Genomic DNA, 18137 nt, shown 5'->3' with positions numbered 1-18137 from the left:
CCCCGCCCCAGCCGCAGCTGAAGGACCCGCCCATTCGCCCCCCACCCGAAGGGCCGTGGGAATTCCCGCCTGGCTCTGACCTGGCTCGCAGCGGAAGTCGGGCAAGGCCACGTCCTGCAGCGGGATCTGGCGCAGGAAGTCGGGGTGCTGGCACCGGGGGTTCCCCGTCACGATCTTCCTCCGCCGCAGCCACTCGCCCAGCCAGCCCAGCCGGCAGTTACAGCGGAAGGAATTGGCCAGCAGGTTCCTGCGCGGCCCGGGGGGCGATGGGTTAACGGGGTGGCAGGGCCTGGGCACCCACCCCAGAGAGCGCAGCCGGCGGGGGAGCAGCGGGCTACCCTGGCAGCAGGGGAGGGTGGGGTTCCTGGGCGGCGGGGAACGAGCAGGGTTCCAAGGCGGTGGGGGAGGGCGGGGCTCCCAGGTGGTGGGGGAGGGCGGGGCTCCCAGGCGGTGGGGGAGGGCAGGGTTCCCAGGCAGGGGGAGGGGCAGGGTTCCCAGGCAGGGGGAGGGGCAGGGTTCCCAGGTGGGGGGGAGGGTGGGTTTCCCAGGCGGTGGGGGAAGGCAGGACTCCCAGGCAGGGGGAGGGGCAGGGTTCCCAGGCGGTGGGGGAGGGGCAGGGTTCCCAGGCGGTGGGGGAGGGGCGGGGCTCCCAGGCGGGGGGGGGAAAGGCGGGGGAGAGGCGGGGCTCCCAGGCGGGGGAGGGGCGGGGCTCCCAGGCGGGGGGGGGGAAGGTGGGGCTCCCAGGCAGGGGAGGGGCGGGGCTCCCAGGCGGGGGGGAAGGCGGGGCTCCCAGGCAGGGATGGGGCGGGGCTCCCAGGCGGGGGAGGGGCGGGGCTCCCAGGCGGGGGGGGAGGGGCAGGGTTCCCAGGCGGTGGGGGAGGGGCGGGGCTCCCAGGCGGGGGGGGAAAGGCGGGGGAGAGGCGGGGCTCCCAGGCGGGGGAGGGGCGGGGCTCCCAGGCGGGGGGGGGGAAGGTGGGGCTCCCAGGCAGGGGAGGGGCGGGGCTCCCAGGCGGGGGAGGGGCGGGGGTTCCCAGGCGGGGGGGCGGGGCTCGCAGGCGGGGGGGAAGGCGGGGCTCGCAGGCGGGGGGGAAGGCGGGGCTCCCAGGCAGGGATGGGGCGGGGCTCCCAGGCAGGGGAGGGGCGGGGCTCCCAGGCAGGGGAGGGGCGGGGTTCCCAGGTGGGGGGGGCGGGGCTCGCAGGTGGGGGGGAAGGCGGGGCTCGCAGGCGGGGGGGGCGGGGCTCCCAGGCGGGGGGGCGGGGCTCCCAGGTGGGGGGGCGGGGCTCGCAGGTGGGGGGGAAGGCGGGGCTCGCAGGCGGGGGGGCGGGGCTCGCAGGCGGGGGGGGGCGGGGCTCCCAGGCGGGGGGGGCGGGGCTCCCAGGCGGGGGACTCACAGCGTGGAGAGCGAGTGCAGCGTGTCGAAGGCGCCGGGCGCGATGGTGCTGATCTGGTTGTCGTACAGCGAGAGCAGACGCACGTTGTGCAGCCCCGTGAAGCTGTCGTTGTGGATGCAGCTGATGCGGTTGTTCCGCAGCATCCTGGCGGGGGGTGGTGGTGGGGGGGGTGAATGGCTCTGCGCACGGTCCCCAGTCTGGCTCCCCAGGCCCGTGCCCCCTCGCCCGCCCCACCCGCCCTGCCCCTTCAGCCCCTCGCCCGCCCCACCCGCCCTGCCCCCTTGCCCCTTCAGCCCCTCGCCTGCCCCACCCGCCCTGCCCCCTTGCCCCTTCAGCCCCTCGCCTGCCACACTCACCTTGCCAGTAGAATCCCAGGGCTGGAGGAGAGCTCAGGAGGCACCGAGTCCAGACCACCCCCCAAGGCAGGACCAGCCCGACTCAACCATCCCAGCCAGGGCTGTGTCCACCCGAGACTGAAACACCCCTAGGGACAGAGATTCCACCCCCCCCCCCAGGGAACCCAGCCCAGCGCTTTCCCGCCCGCCTAGGGAAATTGTTTTTCCTAAACTCCCACCTACACCTGCCCCACTGCAACTTGAGCCCATTGCTCCTCGTTCTGCCCCCACTGAGAACAGCCTCTCTCCATCCTCTCTGGAACCCCCTGCAGGGAGTTGCAGGCTGCTCTCAAATCCCCCCTCACTCTTCGCTTCTGCAGACTGAACAAACCCAAGTCCCTCAGCCTCTCCTCGTAGGTCACGTGCTCCAGCCCCCTCATCATTTTGGTTGCCCTCCACTGGACCCTCTCCAATGCGTCCACATCCCTTCTGTAGTGGGGGGCCCAGAACTGGACACAACACTCCAGATGCGGCCTCACCAGAGCTGAATAAAGGGGAATAATCACGTCTCTAGATCTGGCAGCAATGCTCCTCCTAATGCCCCTAATACGCCATCAGCCTTCTTGGCCACAAGGGCCCCTGCTGACTCCTCTCCAGCTTCTCATCCACTGTCACCCCCGGGCCCTTGTGTGCAGAACGGCTGCCCAGCCCGTCGGCCCCCAGCCTGTACCAGTGCTCGGGATTCTCCCCTCCCACGGGCAGGACTCTGCCCTTGTCCTTGTTGAACCTCATCCGATTTCTTTTGGCCCAACCCTCCAATGCGTCCAGGTCCCTGCCCCCCAGCGTATCTACCTCTCCCCCAGCTTAGTGCCACCTGCAGACTTGCTGAGGGTGCAACCCATCCCCTCCGCCAGGTCATTCATAAAGCTGTTGAACAAAACGGGCCCTAGAACCGACCCCGGGACACCCCGCTAGAAAGCCGCCGCCAGCCTGCCATGGAGCTGTTGGGCCCGACAGTCGAGCCAGCTCCCTGCCCATCCTACCGTCCATTGATCCAACCCAGCCCCTTCCCTGCCCGTGGGAGTCCGTGTCCAAAGCTTTGCCAACGTCAAGGTCTCGCATCCACCTCAAAGCGCCGCCCGGGAGCCCTGCCGCAGAGACGCGCCCCTCCCCGCCTGGCAGGCGCTGCACGCACAGACCCTGGGCAGCCCCAGGAAGCCCCCAGCCCTGCCCCACGCCGGGCACCCCACTCACAGGGTGCGCAGCCCGGCCAGGCCCCGGAACATGCCGCTGCGCACCGACTCCAGGCGATTGGCCGTCAGGTGCAGCTCGCTCACGGACGCCGCCCCCTCGAACGCCCCGTCCTCGATCTCCGCCACCTTGTTGTTACTCAGGTTGCTGGGGAGAGAGGGAAGCGGCAGGCTGGGTCCTAGGTAGGGGATGGGGGGGTCAGCCCCCAAGAGAGCACCCCTGCACAGCAGGGCACCCCCTGCCTGGTCCCAGTCCCTCCCCCGCTGGGTCCCACCCTGCCCCCGGGGTGTCCTTTCCTACGTGACACAGGGACAGCCCATCCCTCGCCAGGGGGATCTGCCCCCACAGAGCCCACACAGCACCCCCTGCTGGGCACTACCCGAATAACCTGCCCTTGGCAGAGCTGCCCTGGGAAGGGAGAGTTACTGCAACTTTGGCTGTTCTCTTGAGCTCTAGAAACACCGCTCCTGCTTGCCTCATGGCCTCAGCGACATCTTGCACCTGTGAGTTCCACAGGTTAATGCTGCAACTTCTGCCTGTATCTGCCACTGCCGCCCCAACTCCCGTCATTTGCCTGCACACACACACCCCTGCCATCCCCAGGGCTCGCTGGGACACACTCACATCTTTTTCAGGTGTGGGAGCTTCTTGAAGAGCCCCGTGGCCTCCAGGACGGAGATTTCGTTGTTGTTCAGGCGCCTGGTGCCGGGGAGAGAAGAGCAGCGAGCGCTGAGACCCCAGCAGCGCATGGAGGGGGAAGGAACCGCCCAGCCCCTGCACAGGGGCAACTGTGTGCCGGGCACTGAGCCCAGGACGGGCGCCGCATGGGAGTCCAGTGAGTCAGACAGACAGAGCACCGGGCAGGACAGGGGGAGGGAGCCACAGGGGAGGGGCCAGCTTGCTGGGGCAGGTCGCGGCGCGGGAGCCGCGGGGGAGGGGCCAGCTTGCTGGGGCAGGTCGCGGCGCGGGAGCCACGGGGCAGGGGCCAGCTTGCTGGGGCAGGTCGCGGCGCGGGAGCCGCGGGGGAGGGGCCAGCTTGCTGGGGCAGGTCGCGGCGCGGTAGCCGCGGGGGAGGGGCCAGCGTGCGGGGGCAGGTCGCGGCGCGGGAGCCGCGGGGGAGGGGCCAGCGTGCCGGGGCGGGAGCCGCGGGGGAGGGGCCAGCATGCGTGGGCAGGTCGCAGCGCGGGAGCCGCGGGGGAGGGGCCAGCGTGCCGGGGCAGGTCGCGGCGCGGGAGCCGCGGGGGAGGGGCCAGCGTGCCGGGGCGGGAGCCGCGGGGGAGGGGCTCACAGCTCGGCCGTGTTCTGCGGGATGCGCTCCGGCAGCTTGGTGAGTTTGAGGCTGGCGCACTCCACCACGCCGGCCTCGCAGCGGCACTTGGGCGGGCAGCTCACGTCGCTGGTGCACTCGCTGTTCAGCTGGTGCCCCTCCGTGCCTGCGGGAAAGAGACGCCCGGGAGAGCTGGCAGCCAGCGGCCCCAATGGGAGAGGCGGCCTGGTGGGGGCGGGGCGCTGGGCTGGGGGCGATGCGGGTGGGGCGCTGGGCCGGGGGCAGTCCCAGGGGGGCGCTGGGCCGGGGGCAGTCCCAGGGGGCGCTGGGCCGGGGGCGATGCGGGTGGGGCGCTGGGCCGGGGGCAGTCCCAGGGGGGCGCTGGGCCGGGGGCAGTCCCAGGGGGGCGCTGGGCACTGGGATGGGGCAGGACTAGTTGGCCTCAGTCCTACCCCAGCGCCTGGAGCGGCACCTCGCCCGCCCGGGGTTCAGGCACAGGATCCAGTCCCGGCAGGGAGCAGTTCCCGTCTGTGCCGGGGGGCCGGCGGGGGAGGGGCCCAGCTGACCTCCTCCCTGTGACCCCCGCCCGCAGCCCTGCTCGGCCGCGTACCTGGGATGAAGTACTGCTCCTTGGCTGCGGGGAGAAAGGCACAAACTCGTCAGCTGTGGGGCTGGCGAGAGCCCCTCCACTCGCCCCGGTGAGACAGGCTGAGCTTGGGCCAGTCCCGCCAGCCCCGTGCCTCAGTTTCCCTGCCTCCCTCGCTCTGCCTGTGCAGATGGTGAGCTCTGCGGAGTCCGGGGCTCAGGTGAGGCCTTAGCGGCCGGGCAGGGCGCTCCCCAGGCTGGGCTCTGGCTCCCCAAAAGAGGGGCAGGAGAAGGAGGCTGCGCCCCAGCTCATCCCACCACCCGCTCTGCACACGGGTGCACCAGCCTCCAGCTCCCCCCATGGGGACCAGGTCCCGGGGACAAGAGCAGCACCCCACTGAGCTGCTCCCTTGCACCCCCAAGGTAGCAGTGGGCAGGGATAGGCCTCAGGCAGCATGGAGGGGCCTTGGGCAGTGGGGGCAGGGAGGGGCCTTGGGAAGTGGGGGTGGAGCCCGGGCACTTGGAGGCAGGGCCCGGGCACTTGGGGGCGAGGCCCAGGCACTGGGGACGGGGCCCTGTGCACTTGGGGGCAGAGCCCCGTGCACTTGGGGGCAGGGCCCCGTGCACTTGGGGGCGGGGCCCGTGCACTGGGGGGCGGGGCCCAGGCACTGGGGGGGGCGGGACCCGGGCTCTGGGGGCGGGGCCCAGGCACTGGGGGGGCGGGGCCCAGGCACTGGGGGGGCGGGGCCCGGGCTCTGGGGGCAGGGCCCAGGCACTGGGGGGGGCGGGGCCCAGGCTCTGGGGGGCGGGGCCCGGGCTCTGGGGGGGCGGGGCCCGGGCTCTGGGGGCGGGGCCCGGGCAGCGGGGGCGGGGCTCACCCGAGCAGCGGAACTTCTTGCTCTTGACCTGGCCGATGCGCTTGTTGGCCAGGCGGCGGGGGCTGGCGCAGCGGGCGCCGCTGGTCTCGATGGGGTTGGCGCGCAGGAAGTCGGCCAGCCAGCGCAGGTGGCAGTCGCAGATGAAGGGGTTCTGAGCCAGGTGCCTGGGGGGACGGGGGCGGGTGAGGGGGGGCTCCGTGCTGGGCTCCGCCGGCAGAGCCCCCCCACCCCCCGGCGCTCACAGGGTCTGGATGGCCCGCAGGGGCGCGAAGGTTCCCTTGGCCAGGCCTTGCAGCTTGTTGTCGTAGAGCGAGAGCAGGGACAGGCTGGCCAGGTCCAGGAAGGCGTCGGCCCGGACGCAGTTGATCTTGTTGGCGTTGAGGAGCCTGCAGGAGGCAGCGAGACGTCAGGGCCGGGCCGGCCGGGCTCCGCCCCCCCAGCCCCCCGCCCCCCACTTACAGGAGCTGCAGCGCGTGGAGCCCCCCGAAGACGCCCCTCGGCAGCTCCGTGATCTTGTTCCCGTACAGCACCCTGCAATGGAGAGCCCCCGTCACTGCTCACAGCCCGGGACCCCCGCCCCGGCCCCCCGCGCCCCACGGCCTACAGCCTTCCCCCCGCCCCGGCCCCCCCGCGCCCCACAGCTACCAGCCTTCCCCCCGTCAGCCTCCACGCGCCCCACGGCCTACAGCCTCCCCCTGCCGCCCCCCGCGCCCCACAGCTACCAGCCTTCCCCCCGCCCCAGCCCCCACGCGCCCCACGGCCTACAGCCTTCCCCCCGCCCCGGCCCCCACGCGCCCCACAGCTACCAGCCTTCCCCCCGTCAGCCTCCACACGCCCCACGGCCTACAGCCTTCCCCCTGCCGCCCCCCGCGCCCTACAGCCTTCCCCCCGCCGCCCCCCGCGCCCCACAGCTACCAGCCTTCCCCCCGCCCCGGCCCCCACGCGCCCCACGGCCTACAGCCTTCCCCCCACCGCCCCCCGCGCCCCACGGCCTACAGCCTTCCCCCCGCCCCGGCCCCCACGCGCCCCACGGCCTACAGCCTTCCCCCCGCCCCGGCCCCCACGCGCCCCACAGCTACCAGCCTTCCCCCCGCCCCGGCCCCCACGCGCCCCACAGCTACCAGCCTTCCCCCCGCCGCCCCTCACGTGCCCCACAGCTACCAGCCTTCCCCCCGCCCCGGCCCCCACGCGCCCCACAGCTACCAGCCTTCCCCCCGCCCCGGCCCCCACGCGCCCCACAGCTACCAGCCTTCCCCCCGTCAGCCTCCATGCACCCCACAGCTACCAGCCTTCCCCCCGTCAGCCCCCACGCGCCCCACAGCTACCAGCCTTCCCCACCCCAGCCTGGGGACCCCCGCCCCCCACGCACCCCACAGCTGCCAGCCTTCCCACTGCTGCCCCAGCCTGGGGATCCCCACCCCCACCTCCCCCCACACTGGCCGCACAAGCCAGGGCTGAGCATCTTCACACAACAGGTCAAAGGCAAGATCTGTAGAGTGGAAGTGATGGCTGCTGGGGGTGGGGATGCAGGGGCTGTGGGGCAGGAGTGGGGGGTGCCGGGGAGCCGTGGGGGGCCCAGGAGCTGTGGGGCAGGAGAGGGGGTGCCGGGGAGCTGTGGGGGACCCAGGGGCTGTGGGGCAGGAGAGGGGGTGCCGGGGAGCCGTGGGGGGCACAGGGGCTGTGGGGCAGGAGAGAGGGTGCCGGGGAGCTGTGGGGGACCCAGGGGCTGTGGGGCAGGAGAGGGGGGTGCCGGGGAGCCGTGGGGGACCCAGGGGCTGTGGGGCAGGAGAGGGGGGTGCCGGGGAGCCGTGGGGGACCCAGGGGCTGTGGGGCAGGAGAGGGGGTGCCGGGGAGCCGTGGGGGGCACAGGGGCTGTGGGGCAGGAGAGGGGGTGCCGGGGAGCTGTGGGGGGCACAGGGGCTGTGGTGCAGGAGAGGGGGTGCCGGGGAGCCGTGGGGGGCGCAGGGGCTGTGGGGTGGGGGGGCAGCGACTCACAGCGAGTTCAGCGAGCGCAGCCCCTGGAAGGCGTCGGGCGCGATCTCCGAGATCTGGTTGTTGCTCAGGTCACTGCAAGGCAAAGGGGAATGGCCAGCGTTGCCCTGCCCCTCGCGGACCTCCCCGCGTCATCCTGCCCCCCCACATTATCCTTGCCCCCCACGCGCCAGCCCTGCCCAGGCACAGGGGCCCCCCTTGGCAGGGCTGCCCGGAATCCCCTGAGCATAATCGCGGCTCGCCCGGGGGAGCCAGGCCTTCGCCCAGCCGCCCTCGCTGTGGGGGGCAAGGACCGGGGGCGCCCCGGGGCAGGCGGGGCCCCAGGCTGGAGGATCGGGCCGGTTCTCTCCCACATGCGCCCTGCTCGGACGACGGGTTACATGCTGCAGCAGGCAGGCGCCCTGACGAGAGGGTGATGGGCTGCGATCTGGCTCCCAAGAGCAAGGCTGGGGGGAGCCTCAGGTGTCTCTGTTGTGAGCCCCGTCCGCAGGCCTAGGTTCCCCACAGACACCCTGGGCCTTGCTGGTGTCTGCGGGGCGAGCCCGGCACTGAGGGGCCCCCGACAGGGCCCCAGCGGGCGTGGAGCTGAGGGGCTGCAGGTCCATGGGGGAGGGGCCAGCCCCCTGGGGCTCCGCTCGGGCTGAAACCCGGAGCCGGCAGCGGGGCCGGGGGCAGGAGCTTGGGGCAATGGGCAGGGGGCTGGGGGCAGTGCTGTGCCCAGGGTCTGGCTTGGGACACTTACATCCGCCGCAGCTTCTTGTAGGGCGAGAAGGTCCCGGGGGGGATGGATCTGATCCCGTTCAGCTCCAGGCGTCTGCGGGAGACGCAAAATGAACCAGCTCTGCTCAACAGCCCCCAGCAGCCTGATCCCGGCCTCACCCTGCAGGGGGCGCTGTGCGGGGGGGGGGGGGCAGGAATGGCTGTGGGGAGGGGTCCCAAATATGCCAGTCCCAGCCTGGCCCTGCAGGGGGCGCTGTGCGGGGGGGCAGGAATGGCTGTGGGGAGGGGTCCCAGCTATGCCAGTCCCAGCCTAGCCCTGCAGGGGGCGCTGTGCGGGGGGGGGCAGGAATGGCTGTGGGGAGGGGTCCCAGCTATGCCAGTCCCAGCCTGGCCCTGCAGGGGGCGCTGTGCGGGGGGGGGGGGGCAGGAATGGCTGTGGGGAGGGGTCCCAGCTATGCCAGTCCCAGCCTGGCCCTGCAGGGGGCACTGGCGGGGAGGATTCTGGCTGTCCCAGTCCCAGCCTCTCCCAGCAGGGGGCGCTTGGGGTCACTGGCTGTAGGGAGTTGCCCCAACCCCATCTCTCCCCTGGGGCGCTTTCTGTGGGCTCGGCCTGGGCTGGCTCCAGGTGACCTTCGAGGCCAGTTCGGGGCTGTCCGGTCGCAGGGCTCAGGGCACGGGGGCTGTGACCCCCCCAGCCAGCGCAGCTGCGGGTGGGTGTCAGCCGGGGCAGGACTTGCGGGAGGTCCCGGGCAGTCAGGGATGGGTGACCAGCCCCTTCTCCTGGCAGGGCTCCCTGGACCATCATGGGGCTGGTGGGGAGTGGTGCTGGGGGGGGCGTTGAAAGGTTGGGTCAGGATTGCTGGGGGGTGGGGCTGCGCTGTGGATGGATTAGAGTGCGGTTAGGGTGGGAGTGCTGGGGCACAGAGGGGTTGGGTGGGGCAGAGGTGCTGGGGCGCAGAGGGGGCGGGGTTGCCAGGGCATGGAGAGGGCGGGGTTGCCAGGTGCAGAGGGGGCGGAGGGACCAGGCGCAGAGGGGATGGAGGGGCCGGGGCGCGGAGGAGGCGGGCGCAGAGGGGGCGGGGTTTCCGGGCACAGAGGGGCCAGGTGCAGAGGAGGCGGGGTTGCCGGGCACAGAGGGGCCAGGTGCAGAGGGGGCGGAGGGGCCGGGGCGCAGAGGAGGCGGGCGCAGAGGGGGCGGGGCACGGAGGGGGCGGGGTTTCCGGGCGCAGAGGGGCGAGGTGCAGAGGGGGCAGAGGGACCGAGGCGCAGAGGAGGCGGGCACAGAGGAGGCGGGGCACGGAGGGGGCGGGGCTTCCGGGCGCAGAGGAGCCAGGTGCAGAGGGGGCGGGGTTTCCGGGCGCAGAGGGGCCAGGCGCAGAGGGGGCGGGGTTGCCGGGCGCAGAGGGGCCAGGCGCAGAAGGGGCGGGGTTGCCGGGCGCAGAGGGGCCAGGCGCAGAAGGGGCGGGGTTGCCGGGCGCAGAGGGGCCAGGCGCAGAAGGGGCGGGGTTGCCGGGCGCAGAGGGGGCGGGGCGCGAAGGGGCCGGGCCGCGCCCGCGGGCAGAGGGCTGCCCCAGGCACTCACATCTCCGTCATGCCCTCGGGCAGGTTGGCGGGGATGGCCGTCAGCCCCTTGCCGCGGCAGTCCACCACGCTGTTGCTGCAGGTGCACATGGCGGGGCAGGAGCCGGAGGGGAGGCTGCAGAGCTGGGCCTGGGCGGCGTCCGTTTGTCCTGCCAGGGAGGCAAAGCAGCAGCTGAGTGAGGGGGAACACGGCTGGGCACCGAGCACCACCCTGCCCCCGGCCCCAGAGAGCCTCCTTCTTCCCCCAGGCCGGCGGCAGCACCCTTCCCTGGCAGCCTGGGCCCTGCTGGCTGCCCAGCCCTGCCCCCAGTCTGTGCCGGGGAGCTGGTAACAGGTGGGCACGTGGCCAGTGCCAGCCGGGCGGCTGGGCAGGGCGGCTCGAGGACCGGCTGACAGGCTCCGTAGCTCGCCCTCCCGGCTCTGGCAAAGGGCCCGCGGAGGGTGGCACCGAACGGCGAGAGGTCACACGTCCGCCCGGGCCCCGGGGCAGCACAAGGGCAGGGGGGTCAGTGCCGCTCAGGGCTCAGCGCCGCTCGATGGCACCTACCTCAGCCGCGGGCGAGCCTGGCGCGGTGCCGGAGCCTTGTCAGAGACTAGAGCCCCACCGGGGGGAGGGCGCCACGCTGCCTCTGCGCCCGCCTCTCCCCAGGGTGGCTGGCGGCCGAAAGGAGCCGGAGCCCTGACCCCGCGCCACAGTGAGACACCGGGACTGCTTGGCGGAGAGGGCGCCGGGGGTCTCAGCAGCCAGGCAGGAACGGGGCCACGCTAGACACTCCTGCAAGTAACGCGTCCCCGGAGCCCGAGAGCCCAGGCGCAGGCAACACGCCCAGGCTGGGTCTCTCCCTGTCCCGGCGGCGAAGGCCGAGACTAGAACTAGACCAGTTCCTCGGGGGCGCTGAGCCAGGGTGGGCAGGGAGCCGGCCCCGAGCCCCGCACGGCCCTCGCCTCCTTGCCGCAAGCTGGGCACGGGACAAGCAGGGTGGGGCCGAAGCCACCCCCCTCAGTGCCGGTTGCCCTCAGCCCCCCGGGGCGCCTGGCACTGGCCACACGGGCAGCTCCTCCACGTCGGTGACGTGCCGCGTGGGCAGGAGGGGGCGGCCGCGGCCGAGAGCCCAGGTTAGAGATGCCGGAGGCGCCCTGGTCCCCGGGCGGCTCTAACGCAGCCGAGGGAGCCGGCCGAGCTCTCGGAGCCCTCCAGGTGAGCGGGAGGTCCCGGACTGCGGGGAGGGGCCGGAGGAGCGGCCCGCCGAGGGCTCAGCCGGGCCCATCGTCTCGGCTCCCAGCTTGGCAGAGCAGGGCGGGCGAGGCCTCGCGGACCCTCAGCGGGGGGCTCCCGCCAGCTCCCGGCCAAACCGGCTCCCCCGCGTCCAGCCAGCCCCGGATCCTGGGCTGACGTCGGGCCCCCCATCTGAGCGGCACCTGCGCCCCCCCCCCGCAGCCCAGCCCCCAAGGCAGGGTCCCTGTAGCCCAGTCGCCCCCCCCCCGAGGCCAGGGCAGCCCCTCACCTGAGCAGCTGAACTCGCTTTTCTGGAGCTGGGCCAGGGGCAGGCCGCGGAGCGGGGGGGGGGGCAGCGCACTGTGTGAACAGCCCCACGGCGGGGCGCTGCCGCAGCCACGGCGAGAGCCAGCCCAGGCGGCAGTCGCAGAGCAGCTGGTTGGAGTGGAGGCGGCTGGGGACGGGCAGAGGGTCGGTGTCAGGGTCTCCCGGGGGCCCAGGCACCTGCGGGACCCCAGCGAGGGGAAGGGGCAGCAGCCGAGGGGGGCAGCTCCTGCAGCGTGTCCCCCTGCTGCCCCCCAACGTCCCTTCCCGTGCCCAGCCCGGTGCACCCCAGCCCCGGGGCCCTCCCCTCCCCCGTCCCAGGGCCCTCCCTCCCCTCCCCTCCCCCACCCCAGGGCCCTCCCTCCCCTCCCCCCTCCCCCTCCCTTCCCCTCTCCTCCCCATCCGGCCCTTCCCCTCTCCTCCCCTCCCCAATCCGGCCCTTCCCTCCCCCGCCCCAGGGCCCTCCCCTCCTCTCCCCATCCAGCCCCAGGGCCCTCCCCTCTCCTCCCCTCCCCTCCCCTGCCCCAGGGCCCTCCTCTCCCCCATCCAGCCCCGGGGCCCTCCCCTCCCCAGAGCCCTTCCTCCCCTCCCCTCCTCTCCTCATCCGGCCCTCCCCTCCCCTCCCCTCCCCTCCCCCAAGCCCTCTCCTCCCCATCCCACTCATGAGCCCTCCCCTCCCCTGCCCATCCTGCCCCGCCCCCAGGCCCCCCCCCCACTCACAAGGTGCGCAGCCTCTGGCATGTGGTTGAAGCTGGAGACGGGGATGGTGCTGATGTTGTTGTTGTTGAGCGTCCTGGGGGGGATGGAGACGGGTCGGGTCTCGCGTGGGACAGCACAGAGCAGCAGGCCCCCCGGGGCTGCGGGGCCGGGAGGGGGAGGGGCACCCCGCAGACGGGCGCGCGGCTGCCGGGGGCGGAGGGCTGGGGAGCTCCTGGCCCAGCGCCCACGTTCCGCACCACGCGGGGACACGGTGTGACGAGGCCCCGCTCTGCAGGTCGTGACGGGGGGGGTGCACCCGGGCAGGGGGTCCCCAGGGCTGGGCCCCGGTGGCTCCCCGAGGCCGGGCTGCCCACCCCCGACAGGCGGGAGCTCACCCCAGCCCCCGAGACAGCTGGGCCCGAAGCCACTTACAGAACCTCCAGGCCCCGCAGCGCTCGGAAGGCCCCGTCCTCGATGCAGCCGATCTGGTTCTTGTCCAGCTGCCTGCGCCGGGAAAGGGGGACGTTTGGCTCAAGACTCCAGGGCCCGGGACAGGCTGCAGGCCAGGGCCGGCGCCCGCCCTGGGCAGGGGAACAGCAGGGCCCAGGACAGATACGGCCGGGGCCGCAGGTGGGCAGGGCTGGGGGGCGGGGGCTGCGGGCGGGGAGCGAGGGGCACTGGCAGGGCTGGGGGAGGGGGCTGCGGGTGGGAGCGAGGGGGCACTGGCAGGGCTGGGGCAGGGGCTGCGGGCGGGAGCGAGGGGCACTGGCAGGGCTGGGGGGCAGGGGCTGCGGGCGGGAGCGAGGGGCACTGGCAGGGCTGGGGCGGGGGCTGCGGGCAGGGAGCAAGGGGCACTGGCAGGGCTGGGGGAGGGGCTGCGGGTGGGAGCGAGGGGCACCGGCAGGGCTGGGGCAGGGGCTGCGGGCGGGAGCGAGGGGCACTGGCAGGGCTGGGGGAGGGGCTGCGGGCGGGAGCGAGGGTCACTGGCAGGGCTGGGGCAGGGGCTGCGGGTGGGGAGCGAGGGGCACTGGCAGGGCTGGGGGAGGGGCTGCGTGCAGGGAGCGAGGGGCACCGGCAGGGGCTGGGGCAGGGGCTGCGGCGTGGTGGGGAGCGAGGGGCACCGGCAGGGCTGGGGGGCAGGGGCTGGCGGGGTGGGGAGCGAGGGGGCACCGGCAGGGCTGGGGGGCAGGGGCTGCGGGGTGGGGAGCGAGGGGCACCGGCAGGGCTGGGGGGCAGGGGCTGCGGGTGGTGGGAGCGAGGGGCACCGGCAGGGCTGGGGGGCAGGGGCTGCGGGTGGGGAGCGAGGGGCACTGGCAGGGCTGGGGGGCAGGAGGGAGAGGTACCAGCAGGGCTGGGGGAGACCAGGGTTGGGGGGGCAGGGCTGCGGGGGCAGGAGGGAGAGGCACCAGCAGGGCTGGGGAGACCAGGGCTGGGGGGCAGGGGCTGCGGGTGGGGAGCGAGGGGCACTGGCAGGGCTGTGGGGCAGGAGGGAGAGGTACCAGCAGGGCTGGGGGAGACCAGGGCTGGGGGCAGGGGCTGCGGGTGGGGAGCGAGGGGCACTGGCAGGGGCTGGGGGCAGGAGGGAGAGGTACCAGCAGGGCTGGGGGAGACCAGGGCTGGGGGGCAGGGGCTGCGGGTGGGGGAGCGAGGGGGCACCGGCAGGGCTGGGGGGCAGGGGCTGCGGGGCAGGAGGGAGAGGCACCAGCAGGGCTGGGGGAGACCAGGGCTGGGGGGCAGGGGGCTGCGGGTGGGGAGCGAGGGGCACCGGCAGGGCTGGGGGGCAGGGGCTGCGGAGGCAGGAGGGAGAGGTACCAGCAGGGCTGGGGGAGACCAGGGCTGGGGGGCAGGGGCTGTGGGTGGGGAGCGAGGGGAGCACTGCCCTGCTCTCCAAACACAGGACCCCCAGGCCTGTGGGCAGGGCGCCCGCCGGAGGCCTGGCACTGCAGAGGGCGGCCGTGTGGCAGAGCTGTCTGGGGAAGGCTCCCCAGTGTCTGCCCCCGGCCCTCCTGGGCTGAGCTAAGCGCACGGAGCCCAGTGCAGGGCCAGGCCCTGGGCACCCCCTGCCGTGGGGCCGCGTCTCTCCTGGGACCCTCCTGCTGCTCCGTGCTCCCCTGCGGGCGGGAACGGCGGCGCCCAGGGGCCAGGCTGGCCCTGCCGGCGAGGGGTGCAGCCACTGGCAGGCGCGTTGTGACGGGGGAGGGGCGGGACCCCTGGACTCCAGCCCCCCGGAGAGGCGTGGGCAGCCCGTCCCGGGGCGGGGGCCAGGCTGAGTCTGGCACTCACAGGTTCTTGAGGTCGGTGGCCCCGCGGAAGGCTTTCCTGGGCACGGCCTGCAGCAGGTTCTCGCTCAGGTCCCTGGGGAACGACAGGGGGCAGGGAAATCAGCGAGGCCCCCGCCCTGCGAGCGGGGCAGCACCCGGCCAGCCCCAGGCCCTGGGCAGGGACAGCGCCCCCCAGTGGGCAGCAGGCTCGTCAGCGCCCCAGGGACCTGCCCCGCGCCCCAGGCTGCTTCCAAAGGGCAGGGACGTGGCGCTTCCCACGGGAGCCCCGGCAGGAGCTGGGCTGGGCTGCAGGGAGGCCGGTTACCCGCAGCCTGTGCCGTGGGGCGACTTGCCCCGGTGTGGGCACTGCCCGGCGGGGGCAAACCCTGTCCTGCCACCCCCGCCCCACTCCCTGGGCCGGCGGGGCCCGGCCTGGCTGCAAAGGGCTCAGATTCCAAGTGCTGCTCGCCAGGGCAGTGGGTCCCAGCCCACAGGGCCAGGGCGGGCTCGGGCGACCTAGCAGCCCCGCGGGCAGCGCCCACTGCAGCCAAGCGGAGGCGGCCGGGCAGCGGCCACGGTTCAGGGCAGAGGCAGCAGCAGAAGGGCCAGGACGCCGGGACGCCGCAGCAGGGGAGGGAGGGAAAATCTCCTTAGACGCAGCCGAGCCGGGGGAGCGTCGGGCCCTGGGCCTCGGAGCTCGGAGCGGGGGCTGCCCGGCGGGATCGGGGGCAGACCGGCCATGCTGGAGCGGAAGGGCAGCGGAGTCAGAGCCAGGCAAAGCTCCCGCCCTTCTCCCCCGGGGGGCTCCCCTCACCCACGGCCCGTCCTGCTCCCACAGCTGGGGGCTCCCGCCGCACCTTCCGCCCCCTTGCCCTGCCGCAGCTGCCCCGCCTCTCGGCCACCCGCCCTGCAGGAAAGCAGCGACTCTGGGCACCTTCCTGCCTCTCCCCCATCTGCCCCCAACGCCAGGCCCTGCCCCTCGCCCGCAGCCTCCCTCCCCCGATCGGCCCTGCCCCTCGCCCCCGGCCCTCCCTCCCCCGATCGGCTCTGCCCCTCGCCCCCGGCCTCCCTCCCCCGATCGGCTCTGCCCCTCGCCCCCGGCCCTCCCTCCCCCGATCGGCCCTGCCCCTCGCCCCCGGCCTCCCTCCCCCGATCGGCTCTGCCCCTCGCCCCCGGCCTCCCTCCCCCGATCGGCCCTGCCCCTCGCCCCCGGCCTCCCTCCCCCGATCGGCCCTGCCCCTCGCCCCCGGCCTCCCTCCCCCGATCGGCTCTGCCCCTCGCCCCCGGCCTCCCTCCCCCGATCGGCTCTGCCCCTCGCCCCCGGCCTCCCTCCCCCGATCGGCCCTGCTCCTCCCCCCGGCCTCCCTCCCCCGATCGGCTCTGCCCCTCGCCCCCGGCCTCCCTCCCCCGATCGGCCCTGCTCCTCCCCCCGGCCTCCCTCCCCCGATCGGCTCTGCCCCTCGCCCCCGGCCCTCCCTCCCCCGATCGGCTCTGCCCCTCGCCCCCGGCCCTCCCTCCCCCGATCGGCTCTGCCCCTCGCCCCCGGCCCTCCCCCGATCGGCTCTGCCCCTCGCCCCCGGCCTCCCTCCCCCGATCGGCCCTGCCCCTCGCCCCCGGCCCTCCCCCGATCGGCTCTGCCCCTCGCCCCCGGCCTCCCTCCCCCGATCGGCTCTGCCCCTCGCCCCCGGCCTCCCTCCCCCGATCGGCTCTGCCCCTCGCCCCCGGCCCTCCCTCCCCCGATCGGCTCTGCCCCTTCGCCCCCGGCCTCCCTCCCCCGATCGGCTCTGCCCCTCGCCCGCAGCCTCCCTCCCCCGATCGGCTCTGCCCCTCGCCCGCAGCCTCCCTCCCCCGATCGGCTCTGCCCCTCGCCCCCGGCCCTCCCCCGATCGGCTCTGCCCCTCGCCCCCGGCCTCCCTCCCCCGATCGGCTCTGCCCCTCGCCCCCGGCCTCCCTCCCCCGATCGGCCCTGCCCCTCGCCCCCGGCCCTTCCTCCCCCGATCGGCCCTGCCCCTCGCCCCCGGCCTCCCTCCCCCGATCGGCTCTGCCCCTCGCCCCCGGCCTCCCTCCCCCGATCGGCTCTGCCCCTCGCCCCCGGCCCTCCCTCCCCCGATCGGCTCTGCCCCTCGCCCCCGGCCCTCCCCCGATCGGCTCTGCCCCTCGCCCCCGGCCTCCCTCCCCCGATCGGCCCTGCCCCTCGCCCCCGGCCTCCCTCCCCCGATCGGCCCTGCCCCTCGCCCCCGGCCTCCCTCCCCCGATCGGCCCTGCCCCTCGCCCCCGGCCTCCCTCCCCCGATCGGCTCTGCCCCTCGCCCCCGGCCCTCCCTGGCCTCTCTGTGGCCTTCCACAGTGGTGGCCAAACCCGCCCGGTCTCCAGCCGAGGCCTCCCCAGCAAGGAGCACGGGAGCCTGCGGCTCTGCCTGCCAACCCCTCGCCTGGCGCCTTTCGGCTGCTGCCCGGCTGCCTTGGGATCCCCCAACTCCCAGACCCTGCTCAGCTGGCGGCTGTCCCCATCCACCAGTGGCTTCGTGTGGGCTGGGGTGACCCCTGCTGGCCGGTTCCTGTAGCTCTGCCCAGCAGGACGGCTGCCTAAGGCCACGTAAAGACCCAACCTGTCCGACCGGCTGGGGGCAGGCAGGGGACGAAGGGAGGGAGGTTTCAGGGGAAGGGGCAGTTGCTGGCTGGGAAACATGGAAGAAGCAGCCTTAGCTGAGGGCTGAGCATCTCGGGATGACAACGGACCTCTACCCCCAAGGGGTCTGAGACAGCCGGGCCCTGGCTCCTGTAACCACGTCCCATCTGTGCCGGGCTGTGTCCCAGAGGAGCAATAACCCCCCGTTCCACTGGCTGGCAGAGTCTCATCTTGCTGCTTTGGGGGTGCAGGATCGGGGGGGGGTACCTGGGCATTTGGCTTTTCTTCCCTGAGCATCTCACATTTGTCTTGGTTGAATTTCAGGTTGTTGCCCAAAGGCCCAGCTCTGCAAGTTCTCAAGTTCCCTTTGAAATGTTGGTTCTATTCCCGTGTTGGGCCCCTCCAGCTTTGTGCCCTCTGGAAATGGGACCAGTATGCTTTCTTCCTACAGCCAGGTTGTTGTTCAAGGGGTTTTAACAACCCGGAACAAATCCCTGTGGCACCCCACATGGGACTTACCTTCAACTCGACTCATTCCATTCACAGTTTTTGCTAGTGGCTGTTTAACTAGGACCACAGAATCCTAGAGCACGAGGATTGGACGGGACCTTGAGACTCATCGAGTCCCATCCCCTGCCCACGGCAGGACCAAGCACCGTCTAGCCCATCCCTGACAGGTGTGTGTCCAACCTGCTCTTCCATATCTCCAGTGACGGGGATTCCACATCCCCCAGGCAATTTATTAACCCCCCCGGACAGGCAGGAAGTTTTTCCTAATGTCCAACTGAAACCTCCCCTGCTGCAGTTGAAGCCCCTTGCTGCTTGTCCTGTCCTCAGAGGCCAAGGGGAACAATTTTTCTCCCTCCTCCTGTTTAACACTCTGTTGAATACATGAAAACTGTTATGTCCCCTCTCAGCCTTCTCCTTTCCAAACTAAACAAGCCAAATTCTTTCAGTCTTCCCTCCCAGCTCATGTTCTCCAGACCTCCCATCATTCCTGTTGCTCTT

General features: G+C 73.5%; 1 protein-coding gene across 1 annotated transcript in view; it reads right to left on the bottom strand.

Moving 5' to 3' along the window:
• Positions 1–18137, bottom strand: part of SLIT1 (slit guidance ligand 1) — an 85186-nt gene that overhangs the window by 23886 nt on the left and 43163 nt on the right. The window contains 18 exon segments of the mRNA XM_075934482.1: positions 81–247; positions 1393–1536; positions 2982–3125; positions 3603–3677; positions 4267–4411; positions 4856–4879; positions 5709–5872; positions 5951–6094; positions 6168–6239; positions 7704–7775; positions 8443–8514; positions 10003–10150; positions 11507–11567; positions 11569–11671; positions 12262–12275; positions 12277–12334; positions 12673–12744; positions 14524–14595. Of these exon segments, the coding sequence (XP_075790597.1) occupies positions 81–247; positions 1393–1536; positions 2982–3125; positions 3603–3677; positions 4267–4411; positions 4856–4879; positions 5709–5872; positions 5951–6094; positions 6168–6239; positions 7704–7775; positions 8443–8514; positions 10003–10150; positions 11507–11567; positions 11569–11671; positions 12262–12275; positions 12277–12334; positions 12673–12744; positions 14524–14595 (1751 nt within the window).

This window comes from Pelodiscus sinensis, chromosome 8, assembly GCF_049634645.1.
Source record: "Pelodiscus sinensis isolate JC-2024 chromosome 8, ASM4963464v1, whole genome shotgun sequence".
Classification (NCBI taxonomy): domain Eukaryota; kingdom Metazoa; phylum Chordata; order Testudines; family Trionychidae; genus Pelodiscus; species Pelodiscus sinensis.
This window is presented reverse-complemented; position numbering and strand designations above follow the sequence as displayed.